Below are 16,267 nucleotides of genomic sequence, written 5' to 3'. Positions count from 1 at the left end.
AACTACAGATAGATTACTAACGACACTACAAGTCTCCAGCTGCTTAATTACACGAAGAATGGTAGGTTACATCAATAAATACAATTAAAATATTACTAAATAAATAAATAGGTCTCACTTTATATGTGACCCTAGAACACAATACCAGTCATAATGGTCAGTTTCTTAAATTGATATTTATCATCATTCACATAAATGTAAAACAAACACAAATCTGTATTTCAGATGTTTTCTTCCTGTAGTCTGAAAGAAGAGACGATATGGAGCAGAACACAGCAGAGCATGTGAAGCAGTGGTTGTGTGTTGGTTTGAGTGAGTGTGTGTGTGTGTGTATGTATGTGTGTGCGTATGTGAGTCTGTGTGTGAGTGCGCGTGTGTGTGTGTGTATGTATGTGTGTGTGTGTGTGTGTGAGTGTGCGTGTGTGTGTGAGTCTGTGTGTGCGTGCGTGCGTGTGTGTGTGTGTGTGTGTTCAGAGCTCTGTTCTGCTGTATGTGATCAGGGTTGGGATGACGGTCAGTGTAAGAGGAGATCTTTCGGTCAAACACAGAAGATGACCAGTGTCCCCCCCGAGAGACAGATCCACACTCAGCTTTACTCCCGTCTGCTGGAGCTCTATGAGATCAGTGCAGTCAACACATCTGTTACTGTATTTACTAATCTTTGTTAGTTAATAAAAATACATCTGTCCATTGCTAGCTCATGTCAGCTCAGCTAAATGTGACTCTGGAGCACAAGACCAGTCTAAAGGGTCACGTTTTTGAAATTGAGATGTATACATCATCTGAAATCTGAGGGAGCAAAAAAAATATTATAATTGTGACTCATACAATGTATTGTTGTCTATTTCTACAAATATCCCTGTGCTACTGATGACTGCTTCTGTGCTGCAGGGACACATGTAATATTAATAAAAACAGCTTTGGACTTTAATAAGGTATTACTAAATGCACAAAAGTTAACATTAAAATGAATGAATACTTCTGAAGTGTTTTGAAGTGAAGCTCATGGTAAAGTGTTACTGATTTCTTGAAATACTGGGAAGGAAGAAAAATTCCACTTTAGGCAATGATTTATTCTTCAAGTCAGACATCAAATATAACACAGTGAACCTCATGAATACAATAATGAACAGAAGCGGCTTCAATCAAACGACAGAGAGAAGAAGAAGAAACGCTCTTGCTGGTACTTCAGAAGCAAACACCGAACACAAACGAGAGGAGTTTGAGAGGAATTAGCTCAGAGAAACCATACAATAAAGTTCAGCAGAACTGAGGAGAAATAAAGACCCAAAGAATCCACAAAGTCTTGAAGAAATCACCAACACAAGAATAAGATTACTGCCACACTCCTCTCCAACAGAACACAGGAAGATAGTTTCTAAAAGTGTAGAAATACAAGAGTAGAGTGATCTAATACACACTGTGTGTGAAGAAAACAGATCGAGTGAACATGTGCTAAAGTCTGCTCCAACACAAACACCAGCTCTTCAGTCTGAAACCCTGAATCTGTGTGAACCTTTGTGAACCTGTGTGAATCTGTGTGAACTCTGTGTGAACTCTGTGTGAACCTGTGTGAATCTGTGAGAACCTGTGCGAACCTGTGTGAATCTGTGAGAACCTGTGTGAATCTGTGTGAACTCTGTGTGAACTCTGTGTGAACCTGTGTGAATCTGTGAGAACCTGTGCGAACCTGTGTGAATCTGTGTGAACCTGTGTGAACCTGTGAGAACCTGTGCGAACCTGTGTGAATCTGTGTGAACCTGTGAGAACCTGTGTGAACCTGTGTGAATCTGTGTGAACCTGTGTGAATCTGTGTGAACCTGTGAGAACCTGTGAGAACCTGTGTGAATCTGTGTGAATCTGTGTGAACCTGTGAGAACCTCTGTGTGAACCTGTGTGAATCTGTGTGAATCTGTGTGAATCTGTGTGAATCTGTGTGAACCTGTGAGAACCTCTGTGTGAACCTGTGTGAATCTGTGTGAATCTGTGTGAACTCTGTGTGAACCTGTGTGAATCTGTGTGAATCTGTGTGAACCTGTGTGAATCTGTGAGAACCTCTGTGTGAACCTGTGTGAATCTGTGTGAATCTGTGTGAACCTGTGAGAACCTGTGTGTGAACCTGTGTGAATCTGTGTGAATCTGTGTGAACCTGTGTGAACCTGTGTGAACCTGTGTGAATCTGTGTGAACTCTGTGTGAACCTGTGTGAATCTGTGTGAACCTGTGTGAACCTGTGAGAACCTCTGTGTGAACCTGTGTGAACCTGTGTGAATCTGTGTGAACCTGTGTGAACCTGTGTGAACCTGTGTGAATCTGTGTGAACTCTGTGTGAACCTGTGTGAACCTGTGTGAATCTGTGTGAACCTGTGTGAACCTGTGAGAACCTCTGTGTGAACCTGTGTGAACCTGTGTGAATCTGTGTGAATCTGTGTGAACCTGTGTGAACCTGTGTGAATCTGTGTGAACCTGTGTGAACCTGTGTGAATCTGTGTGAACCTGTGTGAACCTGTGTGAACCTGTGTGAATCTGTGTGAACCTGTGTGAACCTGTGTGAATCTGTGTGAACCTGTGTGAACCTGTGTGAACCTGTGTGAATCTGTGTGAACTCTGTGTGAACCTGTGTGAATCTGTGTGAACCTGTGTGAACCTGTGTGAACCTGTGTGAACCTCTGTGTGAACCTGTGTGAACCTGTGTGAACCTCTGTGTGAACCTGTGAGAACCTGTGTGAACCTGTGTGAATCTGTGTGAACCTCTGTGTGAACCTGTGTGAATCTGTGTGAATCTGTGTGAACCTCTGTGTGAATCTGGGTGAACCTGTGTGAATCTCTGTGAACCTCTGTGTGAATCTGTGTGAACCTGTGTGAATCTGTGTGAATCTGTGTGAATCTGTGAGGTCACACGACTGAAACCACAGATGACTAACGGAGGATAGAGAAGGGATCACAACTCTCCTCAACATTTAAGGAAACAAACAGAGAAATCTACGTCATTTCATCAGGTGCATTCATTAACCCTTGGTCTCCCGGTGAAGATGGAGATCTTATGTATGGAGTTAGATTAGTGCAGAAGTCATGGATCCTTCATGATGTGTGTCTGTCTGCTGCTGGTGATGTGGTTTAGTGTCCGTTCTTCAGTTCAATGCTGTGCCTTACATTCTGTAATATCCAGATAAACACACAGAATTAGCTTTTCCCAAAAAGAGTTTTCTAAAACTTGTGCAGCAATCAATCTATAGTCATCATCATAATATTCAGAGTTTTAGAAACATGTTGATAAACTTATTATTGAGCCAGTTCTGTTTATTTATATGGATATCCAAAGAGAACTGAGAGCACAGACTTCTGAAGTACGGACAAAAACAACAGCATTAACAGCTGACCTCCACAAAGCAGTCTACACTTCTGGCACAAACAGAACTCCATACTTACAGAGGAAACATGTCAAACACGGGAAAGAAGCCATGAACATATGCATTTCTGTCAAATAATCTGAACTGCCATCCGCTGGTGTGCAGATGATCTGGTCGTTACGTGCCGTGTTTGTTTGTTTGTGCATCTGAAGCTCTCGTCCTGCTGTGCGTGTTCATTAGTGAATCTCTGACGTGAGAGAGATTAGGAGGCGTCTGACGGGACGTGCTCCTCGAAGCCCTCGCTCTCTCGCACCAGCGCTCGCTCCAGGATCACACGACCCTCCTTGTAGCGCTGGCTGTCCTCGGTGGCGAACTCGTAGATCCAGCCCAGCTTGCTGTTGCAGTTCTTACAGCTGACGTCTCGCACCATGTGTCTGCCGGTCAGCATCACACGGTCCTGCACCTCGCTGTACTGCAGATTCACCACCTGAGACACATCACAGACCCCAGCATCAGCACCAGACCCTCACCAACACACTACACCTCCTGCGTTTCTGAGACGGTCTTACTGTGGTCAAGTGTTCCATATTCTTTTATAAAGTCTTCTTTTCAGTCAAATTCTTACATTTAATCCATGAATTACAATCATACGACATTTGGGCCGTTAGCAAGCAAATGAAATCAGCAACAACTAAATTCATCATCAAGTGATATTTAGATGTTTACACACTGTTTAATGAAGGACAGGAATGTATTTGACCTGCAGTTACATATGCATTACTACTGTTTTGATATATTAAACAAAACGTGAATACTGATATTTATTTAATTAAAAGATCCATGTACATTTATTCTTTTTGCAGACACTTCTATGGTGAGGTGATCTGCCTCCAGCCGCACAAACACTGTGTGACTTCATCCTGATCTGAGCTGATCTCTGACTGGTGCGACTGGTTTCTGAGTGTGTGTGTGTGTGTGTGTGTAAGAGACGAGTGTGTCCTGAGGCTGTGGGACGTGTGTCCCTCGTGAGGGTGTATCACAGCTAAAGACACGGTCCTAAACCCCGAGCCCTGTCCCTCACCGCACCTGAGCCACAACACAACCTTCACCATTTCATCTCTGACACTGCAACAACACTAAAAGAGGGAAATAAACCATTGTCCATTATTTTACAATTAGTAATAAACACGCCACTAAATGGACACTGGCATACATCTGCACTATACACACTCCTGCACAGTGTTCAGTTCACACACACACACACACACACACACTGAAACACACACACATCCTAACCGTATATCTGCTCTGAGCCAACTCTCATGTGCACAAGCACTTTATTATTAAACTAGAACATTTCTTACATTCCTACAATTTGACATTTCCACCTCATGTATCTCGTCTGCCTTGTTATATTTAATCCGCTCTTGAATCTGATCCTGAATATACTTGATCTTCTGTATACGGTGTATGTGGAAGAACTTTAACCAGAGGCCTATTCATTGTGTAATATCTAAATGTTTTAAATAATGTTCAGTGAGATGTAAGCTCATTTAATCATTTATTATCCGTGCATGAGTTGTGCAGTAATGAGCTATGATTAATGTTGAGCTTTGACTTTACATCTCTATGATCTGCTCGTACAGAGTTGGTTTCTTGATGAAATCACACAGTGTATGCCCGGCCTTACATGAACCACTTTAAATGTGAAATGAAAGCATCCAGCAGGTGGCAGCAAACCACTGTTAATTAGTGAGTCATTGTGATTGAACTGAATCATTTAAACAGTTGATTCATTCAGGAACAAATCACGTCATGTTGTTGCAAAAACAGGCAATGTTTCATCTAAAACATAAGTCTCTTAATATGAATTGTTGTTTATTGGAGTGTTGTATAAAATCAATATCACATTTGTAATCATGCTGGGTTAGGATGAGTATTTATAGAATAAATAAACCGAGTCTTGTTTCCTGACTCCGCCCACCAGTTGATGACGTCAGCTCCAGTGGTGCAGAGGTCCTTGAGATTGACCCCGGGTTCAAATCATTCAAATCTGCCTTTTGGCAAACTTTTGTTTGGGCTCTTCAAATACCAAAATCACATCAGAAAAGCATTTATTTTCAATGAAACTCAAGGAAATAACCAGAAAGCTGAAAATACAGAATTTGGTAGGGTTAGAAAGAGGATAAGGTGTCATACATTTAATAATCTGAAATAAAATTAAAAATGTACACTCAAGTTATTGTATACTGTTTTATAATGTACTACAATACTGAGGAGCAGATAATTGCCACTATTTGCACTAAGTAGTATAAAAAGCAGAAACCCCTGGTATTTTAACAGTATAGACAGAATCTATTTGTGCTTCCACGTATACATTTTCTGCCCCATATCTTGTATTCTGTGATCTTTCTAAATGTATTTTAATAAACTGAATCGTACAGTGAAAGAACGAGTGCACTCTGTAGGGTGTTTAGTAATAAAGACCTAATCTCACATCGTTGAAAGAACAGTTTGTCTATCACGGATGATATAGACCTTGTTGAAGAGGAAGGCTCGTCCGGTGGCTCCGGTGAAGCGTGTGGAGATCAGCTCGGAGCGGTTCGTCAGGATTGTGTCACAGTTAGCACAGGAGAAGAGACGCGTCCCGCCGATGTGATCCAAGAAGATACGGCCCATGATACACACACACACCTGAGAGAGAGAGAGAGAGAGACACCTGTGAGAGACACACACACCTGTGAGAGAGAGACACACACACACACACACACACCTGAGAGAGAGAGAGAGAGAGAGACACCTGAGTGATGGAGAGACACCTGTGAGAGACACACAAACACACACACACACACACGTGAGAGAGACACACACACACACACACACACACCTGAGAGAGAGAGAGAGAGACACCTGTGAGAGACACAGACACACACACACACAGATGTGAGAGACAGACACACACACACACACACACACACACTCTCTCTCTCTCTCTCTCTCTCACACACACACACACACACACACACACACTCTCTCTCTCTCTCTCACACACACACACACACACACACAAACACACACACACACACACACACACACACACACACACACTCTCTCTCTCTCTCTCTCTCTCTCTCACACACACACACACACACACACACACACTCTCTCTCTCTCTCTCTCTCTCTCTCTCTCTCTCTCACACACACACACACACACACACACACACACACTCTCTCTCTCTCTCTCTCTCTCTCACACACACACACACACACACACACACACACACTCTCTCTCTCTCTCTCTCTCTCTCTCTCTCTCTCACACACACACACACACTCTCTCTCTCTCTCTCTCACACACACACACACACACACACATCTTGTAAAGCGCTCATGACAAATGAAGGTCGAATCGAAGCAAAGCTCGGTTAACCGGTCAGTATAAGATCAACTCTTACCAGTCGCTTCCGATCGACTGTTTGTTTATTTCTGTTCAGCTCGAGCTCGCGCTGCTGTGTTTTCTTCCTGCACTTCCTCCAGACTTTATATCAACATCCGGCCCGGTGACGTGCGCGAGGACGCCCGTGCGTGCTAGTGCAGGTGTCCTGACAACCATAGGTCCGTACGTTTTGTAAATACCACAGAGAGTTCTACATATCATCTGAATCTAATGTTTTGCTACATTTTTATTTATTTTTTTAAATCGAGGAATCAGAGTTTTAAATGTTTTCATTTCCGGTTAATAATCTCTGCTGCTGCTGTTACACTCACAGTCACGAACAGCTTGAATCATCTGGACTTTTTGAGTCAAATATTTTGGCAAAATTATTTTTATTTTATATTATTTCTTAACATATCAGACAATATCTGCCTTCATTTTGCATGCATCTTGTTTTTACTCTAGCTTATAAACTATTTGTTGCTCTTTTTGTTGTGTTGTTTTTTATCCTCATTTGTAAGTCGCTTTGGATAAAAGCGTCTGCTAAATGAATAAATGTAAATGTAAACTTATCAAATTATGGCTTCGTTTCCTTACATGAATATAGAAATATTCAAATAAACACCTGTATGATGCAGTATTAGTATTAGAATTTAATTTGGGGTCCTGAAATACCCTGAACACTGCACAGAGGTTAAGATGACCATTGCTAAAAAAATAAAATAAAAATTGAAACTCATCCTATTTTGTTTTAATTTTCCCTTAATAATTATACAGTTACTGATGCTATGGACTGTGGGATTACTAACAGACTATTAAAAAAAACCTCTCTAAAAAAACTGTCTCTTAACCTCTTTTCTCTTTATTAAAAGTTGATCTAGACAAGTACATGATAGAATCAAATGTTTTTAAAATCCACTCGAAAGGCCTGATCTCAAATGAAACGCGCTTCGGAGTCCCGATCTGAATCAAGTCTTTTGTGCTTTCCAGGTTTGCGTGGAAAAGTTGCGGAGGCGTTAAATCACGCGTCAAAACAAAAGTTTGTGGTGCAGAGCAGTACGTCGAGATGGTGACTTATATTAAAAGCTTATCGGCAACTATAGACATTAATCAAATTTATTTGTATTGTTAGATGTATCAAATCAAATGTTGTACATTATACATTTAATGTAGCACATGGTAGCAGTTATGCTAACAGTCGAGCAGGTTAGTGAAGCGGTGTTTTTATACTTTTGCCATCACCCTTTTATACTGCTCTCTTTCTGGCTTAAGTCACACTAAATTAACAAAGACATTTAAAGTTATCAATAAAATCCACAACAATGTAGGAAATACGAGCAGTTGAACAAATCTGTTGTTCAAGCAGAATTCAAATTATTTTATAATGGTTTGTAGGTTATTTAACTTTGAATTGATGTTCTACTGGTATATTATTGCATAAATGTGATAGTAACTTTCCAAATGAATGAGTTGTTTTTATTAAAGTGTTATGTTTAACACAAAATAATACATGTATTGTTGTTTGCTTTATGTTAATTAAGTGCTCTTGCTGAGCAGTGGCATAGCCACAGGTGTGCCAGGGTGTGCCTGTGCCACCCACAGTGGCAGCTGGCACACCTAAAAATAGATGCAGAATTATTTTTTATAGTCTCAATAAAAAATGTTTACTAAACTTGGGCTATTGTTGTTTACTTAGAATATATATATATTTTTTGTTAGCGACTCGGTTGATTCAGATCGGCACTTCGGAGCATGTTCGGGACTCGGTTGATTCAGATCGGGACTTCGGAGGCTGTTCGCTACTTGGATGATTCAGATCGGCACTTCGGAGCATGTTCGCGACTCGGTTGATTCAGATCGGCACTTCGGAGCATGTTCGCGACTCGGTTGATTCAGATCGGCACTTCGGAGCATGTTCGCGACTCGGTTGATTCAGATCGGCACTTCGGAGCATGTTCGCGACTCGGTTGATTCAGATCGGCACTTCGGAGCGTGTTCGCGACTCGGTTGATTCAGATCGGCACTTCGGAGAATGTTTGAGATTTTTTTAAATTCAGATCTGGACATCGAAGCAGGAAGTGTTTGTCAAACAGTTAATTGGTGATAAATGAATATTTGGACTTGAGGCTTTTTTTTACCTGTCGATTCAGCATGTACATGGACCCACACACAAAGGTGGACACACTCTAGACGGGTGCGCGCACAGCGTTTGAGCCCAATACATGCGTCCCACAAATTGAGACTGTGTCACGCATAATCAATGCTTGCTCAAAGAGAGTTGGTCGCTATATCCGGAGTCACCAACCCGTCGATCGCGGTCGACAAGTCGATCTTGGAAGCATTTTAAGTCGATCGCGAAGATTTTTCAAAATCTGAGAAAAAAAGGTGCGAGTCTCCGGTGCGAGCCTCCGCTGACTGCGCGCGCACCTCCCGAAACAGATGAAACATTTATACTTGACACAACTGTTTTAGACTGAAAACCAGACCATAGGCCTACAACTGATTAGACGCGGGTGCCGGTGTGATGAGATGTACTAATATCCGTATGTTCGGGGATGATTGTTTTAGGCCTGTAATTGATTGATTATTGAGGTAAGCAAGGTTCGCTGAAAAAAACCCAAACCGTTCGGTTCACCACACAAGGTTCGGCACGCGCTTCAACTTAAATCTGACGAAGCATCTGTAATATCATCTGTAATATGGCTTGCTATAAATGGCACGTAATAAATGTTTCTGTTGATGCATGCGCATTCTGGCTTCCCAGACATTACAAAAACATAAAAAAAACCCCTGGACAAATCATTCACTCTTGTTCAACGAGAATGCTGTATATGAGCAGTAATTTATTCCGTCATCACCTGGGTGCTGATATCTGTGTTTAAACTAAACTCATTTAAGCTTTGTCAGTTGTGGGGAAGTCGTGGTCTAATGGTTAGAGGGTTGGACTCCCAATCGAAGGGTTGTGGGTTCTAGTCTCGGGCCGGACGGAATTGTGGGTGGGGGGAGTGCATGAACAGTTCTCTCTCCATCTTCAATACCACGACTTGGGTGCCCTTGAGCAAGGCATCGAACCCCCAACTGCTCCCCGGGCGCCGCAGCATAAATGGCTGCCCACTGCTCTGGGTGTGTGCTCACAGTGTGTGTGTGTTCACTGCTCTGTGTGTGTGCATTTCGGATGGGTTAAATGCAGAGCACAAATTCTGAGTATGGGTCACCATACTTGGCTGAATGTCACTTTCACTTCACTTAAACATTTAAGAGGCAGCAAGTTCGCGCGTGCAGTGAGAAAATTTGTGCATGCGCTCATCCGAAGCGCGCAAACCTGCGCCTCGGCACGCGCGCAAATATAAGATCTATATTGAGCAACTACAATTCATTTTAATCCTATAAATATATATTATAATTTATTTAAAGTGAATAAATTTTAATGAAAAATAAACAAAATGAAAAAGCTAAAGTTCAAAATTATCTTATTTGGAAGAAAATTATAACATTTAACACTAACTACATTTTGACACAACCTGCAAATTAACACTATAAGAGTATGGTTGGACGGAAGCAGTGTGACAAAAATACAATCCCATAATTTTGCACAGTAATCTGACAATAAATGTGGCACACCCAGATTTTCATATGCACACCCAGAGTCTCTTTTCTGGCTACACTACTGTTGCTGTGTCATGGGAAAAATAAAGGAGCTGGAAAAAACACCTGCCAGTGACATCAGCATCATCTACACACATGCTAGTGACATCTGTATCATCTACACACATGCTAGTGACGTCAGCATCATCTACTCACCTGCTAGTGACGTCAGCATCATCTACTCACCTGCTAGTGACATCAGCATCATCTACACACATGCCAGTGACGTCAGCATCATCTACACACCTGCTAGTGACATCAGCATCATCTACACACATGCCAGTGACGTCAGCATCATCTACACACCTGCTAGTGACATCAGCATCATCTACACACATGCCAGTGACGTCAGCATCATCTACACACCTGCTAGTGACATCAGCATCATCTACTCACCTGCTAGTGACATCAGCATCATCTACTCACCTGCTAGTGACATCAGCATCATCTACACACCTGCTAGTGACGTCAGCATCATCTACACACCTGCTAGTGACATCAGCATCATCTACACACATGCCAGTGACGTCAGCATCATCTACACACCTGCTAGTGACATCAGCATCATCTACTCACCTGCTAGTGACATCAGCATCATCTACACACCTGCTAGTGACATCAGCATCATCTACACACCTGCTGGTGACATCAGCATCATCTACACACCTGCTAGTGACATCAGCATCATCTACACACCTGCTAGTGACATCAGCATCATCTACACATGCTAGTGACATCTGAATCATCTACTCACCTGCTAGTGACATCAGCGTCATCTACACACCTGCTAGTGACATCAGCATCATCTACACACCTGCTAGTGACGTCAGCATCATCTACTCACCTGCTAGTGACATCAGCATCATCTACACACCTGCTAGTGACGTCAGCATCATCTACACACCTGCTGGTGACATCAGCATCATCTACACACCTGCTAGTGACATCAGCATCATCTACACACCTGCTAGTGACATCAGCATCATCTACACATGCTAGTGACATCTGAATCATCTACTCACCTGCTAGTGACATCAGCGTCATCTACACACCTGCTAGTGACATCAGCATCATCTACACACCTGCTAGTGACGTCAGCATCATCTACTCACCTGCTAGTGACATCAGCATCATCTACACACCTGCTAGTGACATCAGCATCATCTACTCACCTGCTAGTGACATCAGCATCATCTACACACCTGCTAGTGACATCAGCATCATCTACTCACCTGCTAGTGACATCAGCATCATCTACTCACCTGCTAGTGACATCATGCTCCTCGTCACCTTCTAGTGACATCAGCATCATCTACACATGCTAGTGACATCTGCATCATCTACTCACCTGCTAGTGACGTCAGCATCATCTACTCACCTGCTAGTGACATCAGCATCATCTACACACCTGCTAGTGACATCAGCATCATCTACACATGCTAGTGACATCAGCATCATCTACTCACCTGCTAGTGACATCAGCATCATCTACACACCTGCTAGTGACATCTGCATCATCTACTCACCTGCTAGTGACATCAGCATCATCTACTCACCTGCTAGTGACATCAGCATCATCTACTCACCTGCTAGTGACATCAGCATCATCTACACATGCTAGTGACATCTGCATCATCTACTCACCTGCTAGTGACGTCAGCATCATCTACACATGCTAGTGACATCAGCATCATCTACTCACCTGCTAGTGACATCAGCATCATCTACACACCTGCTAGTGACATCAGCATCATCTACTCACCTGCTAGTGACATCATGCTCCTCGTCACCTTCTAGTGACATCAGCATCATCTACACATGCTAGTGACATCTGCATCATCTACTCACCTGCTAGTGACGTCAGCATCATCTACTCACCTGCTAGTGACATCAGCATCATCTACACACCTGCTAGTGACATCAGCATCATCTACACATGCTAGTGACATCAGCATCATCTACTCACCTGCTAGTGACATCAGCATCATCTACACACCTGCTAGTGACATCTGCATCATCTACTCACCTGCTAGTGACATCAGCATCATCTACTCACCTGCTAGTGACGTCAGCATCATCTACACACATGCTAGTGACATCAGCATCATCTACACACATGCTAGTGACATCTGCATCATCTACTCACCTGCTAGTGACATCAGCATCATCTACTCACCTGCTAGTGACGTCAGCATCATCTACACACCTGCTAGTGACGTCAGCATCATCTACACACATGCTAGTGACGTCAGCATCATCTACTCACCTGCTAGTGACGTCAGCATCATCTACACACCTGCTAGTGACATCAGCATCATCTACTCACCTGCTAGTGACGTCAGCATCATCTACACACCTGCTAGTGACGTCAGCATCATCTACTCACCTGCTAGTGACGTCAGCATCATCTACACACATGCTAGTGACATCAGCATCATCTACACACATGCTAGTGACATCAGCATCATCTACACATGCTAGTGACATCTGCATCATCTACTCACCTGCTAGTGACATCAGCGTCATCTACACACCTACTAGTGACGTCAGCATCATCTACACACCTGCTAGTGACGTCAGCATCATCTACTCACCTGCTAGTGACATCAGCATCATCTACACACCTGCTAGTGACATCAGCATCATCTACTCACCTGCTAGTGACATCAGCATCATCTACACACCTGCTAGTGACATCAGCATCATCTACTCACCTGCTAGTGACATCAGCATCATCTACTCACCTGCTAGTGACATCATGCTCCTCGTCACCTTCTAGTGACATCAGCATCATCTACACACATGCTAGTGACATCTGCATCATCTACTCACCTGCTAGTGACGTCAGCATCATCTACTCACCTGCTAGTGACATCAGCATCATCTACACACCTGCTAGTGACATCAGCATCATCTACACATGCTAGTGACATCAGCATCATCTACTCACCTGCTAGTGACATCAGCATCATCTACACACCTGCTAGTGACATCTGCATCATCTACTCACCTGCTAGTGACATCAGCATCATCTACTCACCTGCTAGTGACATCAGCATCATCTACTCACCTGCTAGTGACATCAGCATCATCTACACACCTGCTAGTGACATCAGCATCATCTACTCACCTGCTAGTGACATCAGCATCATCTACTCACCTGCTAGTGACATCATGCTCCTCGTCACCTTCTAGTGACATCAGCATCGTCTACACACATGCTAGTGACATCTGCATCATCTACTCACCTGCTAGTGACGTCAGCATCATCTACTCACCTGCTAGTGACATCAGCATCATCTACATACCTGCTAGTGACATCAGCATCATCTACACATGCTAGTGACATCAGCATCATCTACTCACCTGCTAGTGACATCAGCATCATCTACACACCTGCTAGTGACATCTGCATCATCTACTCACCTGCTAGTGACATCAGCATCATCTACTCACCTGCTAGTGACATCAGCATCATCTACTCACCTGCTAGTGACATCAGCATCATCTACACACCTGCTAGTGACATCAGCATCATCTACACACCTGCTAGTGACGTCAGCATCATCTACACACATGCTAGTGACGTCAGCATCATCTACACACCTGCTAGTGACGTCAGCATCATCTACTCACCTGCTAGTGACGTCAGCATCATCTACACACATGCTAGTGACATCAGCATCATCTACACACATGCTAGTGACATCTGCATCATCTACTCACCTGCTAGTGACGTCAGCATCATCTACTCACCTGCTAGTGACGTCAGCATCATCTACACACCTGCTAGTGACGTCAGCATCATCTATTCACCTGCTAGTGACGTCAGCATCATCTACACACCTGCTAGTGACGTCAGCATCATCTACTCACCTGCTAGTGACGTCAGCATCATCTACACACATGCTAGTGACGTCAGCATCATCTACTCACCTGCTAGTGACGTCAGCATCATCTACACACATGCTAGTGACGTCAGCATCATCTACACACATGCTAGTGACGTCTGCATCATCTACTCACCTGCTAGTGACGTCAGCATCATCTACTCACCTGCTAGTGACGTCAGCATCATCTACACACCTGCTAGTGACGTCAGCATCATCTACACACATGCTAGTGACGTCAGCATCATCTACACACCTGCTTGTGACGTCAGCATCATCTACACACCTGCTAGTGACGTCAGCATCATCTACACACCTGCTAGTGACGTCAGCATCATCTACACACCTGCTAGTGACGTCAGCACCATCTACACACCTGCTAGTGACGTCAGCATCATCTACACACCTGCTAGTGACGTCAGCATCATCTACACACCTGCTGGTGACATCAGCACCATCTACACACCTGCTGGTGACGTCATCATCATCTACACACCTGCTGGTGACATCAGCACCATCTACACACCTGCTGGTGACGTCAGCATCATCTACACACCTGCTGGTGACATCAGCACCATCTACACACCTGCTGGTGACATCAGCATCATCTACACACCTGCTAGTGACATCAGCATCATCTACACACATGCTAGTGACATCAGCATCATCTACACACCTGCTAGTGACATCAGCATCATCTACACACCTGCTAGTGACATCAGCATCATCTACACACATGCTAGTGACATCAGCATCATCTACTCACCTGCTAGTGACATCAGCACCATCTACACACCTGCTGGTGACATCAGCATCATCTACACACCTGCTAGTGACATCAGCATCATCTACACACCTGCTACTGACATCAGCATCATCTACACACATGCTAGTGACATCAGCATCATCTACTCACCTGCTAGTGACATCATGCTCCTCCTCACCTTCTAGTGACATCAGCTTCATCTACACACCTGCTAGTGACATCAACATCATCTACACACCGGCCAGTGACATCAGCATCATCTACACACCTGCTAGTGACGTCAGCATCATCTACACACCTGCTTGTGACGTCAGCATCATCTACACACCTGCTAGTGACATCAGCATCATCTACACACCTGCTGGTGACATCAGCACCATCTACACACCTGCTGGTGACATCAGCATCATCTACACACCTGCTGGTGACATCAGCATCATCTACACACCTGCTGGTGACGTCATCATCATCTACACACCTGCTGGTGACATCAGCACCATCTACACACCTGCTGGTGACATCAGCACCATCTACACACCTGCTAGTGACATCAGCATCATCTACACACCTGCTAGTGACAACAACATCATCTACACACCGGCCAGTGACATCAGCATCATCTACACACCGGCCAGTGACGTCAGCATCATCTACACACCTGCTGGTGACGTCATCATCATCTACACACCTGCTAGTGACATCAGCACCATCTACACACCTGCTTGTGACGTCAGCATCATCTACACACCTGCTGGTGACGTCATCATCATCTACACACCTGCTGGTGACATCAGCACCATCTACACACCTGCTAGTGACATCAGCATCATCTACACACCTGCTAGTGACATCATGCTCCTCTTCACCTGCTAGTAACTTGTCTTCTTTGTGATCAGCAAATTTTGCTATCTTCCAGTAAGTTTAAGCTTTTGTTACCTTCTCAGCCAGGGTTTTAACCAACATTATACATATAATCTTTCACATACTTCTCAGTGTGCTTTTTTTTGCTGAATTTAATGCTTAGATTTTAGGGGGAAAATTTAAGTCAGGATTTTTTTTATAACAATCTAACAATCTATCACCAACCCCTCCTGACATATCTTTCCAGTTTGGGGTAGGTATGTTGCAACAATATAACATAAATAACAATAAAATATAATTAATTGAAGCATGACTTAT

General features: G+C 43.5%; 1 protein-coding gene across 1 annotated transcript; it reads right to left on the bottom strand.

The window, feature by feature from the left end:
- Nucleotides 1-3,536: 3,536 nt before the first annotated feature.
- On the bottom strand, nucleotides 3,537-6,917 carry LOC113056602 (protein yippee-like 5). The gene is made up of 3 exons (XM_026223363.1): nucleotides 6,807-6,917; nucleotides 5,888-6,043; nucleotides 3,537-3,836 (listed from the first exon to the last, which is right to left on the bottom strand). The coding sequence occupies exons 2-3, from the start codon at nucleotides 6,026-6,028 to the stop codon at nucleotides 3,612-3,614; spliced, it is 366 nt and encodes a 121-aa protein (XP_026079148.1). The 5' UTR covers nucleotides 6,029-6,043; nucleotides 6,807-6,917; the 3' UTR covers nucleotides 3,537-3,611.
- Between the last annotated feature and the right edge of the window lie 9,350 nt (nucleotides 6,918-16,267).

The sequence above is a fragment of the Carassius auratus genome, chromosome 38 (assembly GCF_003368295.1).
Source record: "Carassius auratus strain Wakin chromosome 38, ASM336829v1, whole genome shotgun sequence".
Lineage (NCBI taxonomy): Eukaryota > Metazoa > Chordata > Actinopteri > Cypriniformes > Cyprinidae > Carassius > Carassius auratus.
The sequence above is the reverse complement of the archived record's forward strand: the minus strand, read 5'-3'. Positions and strand labels throughout refer to the sequence as shown.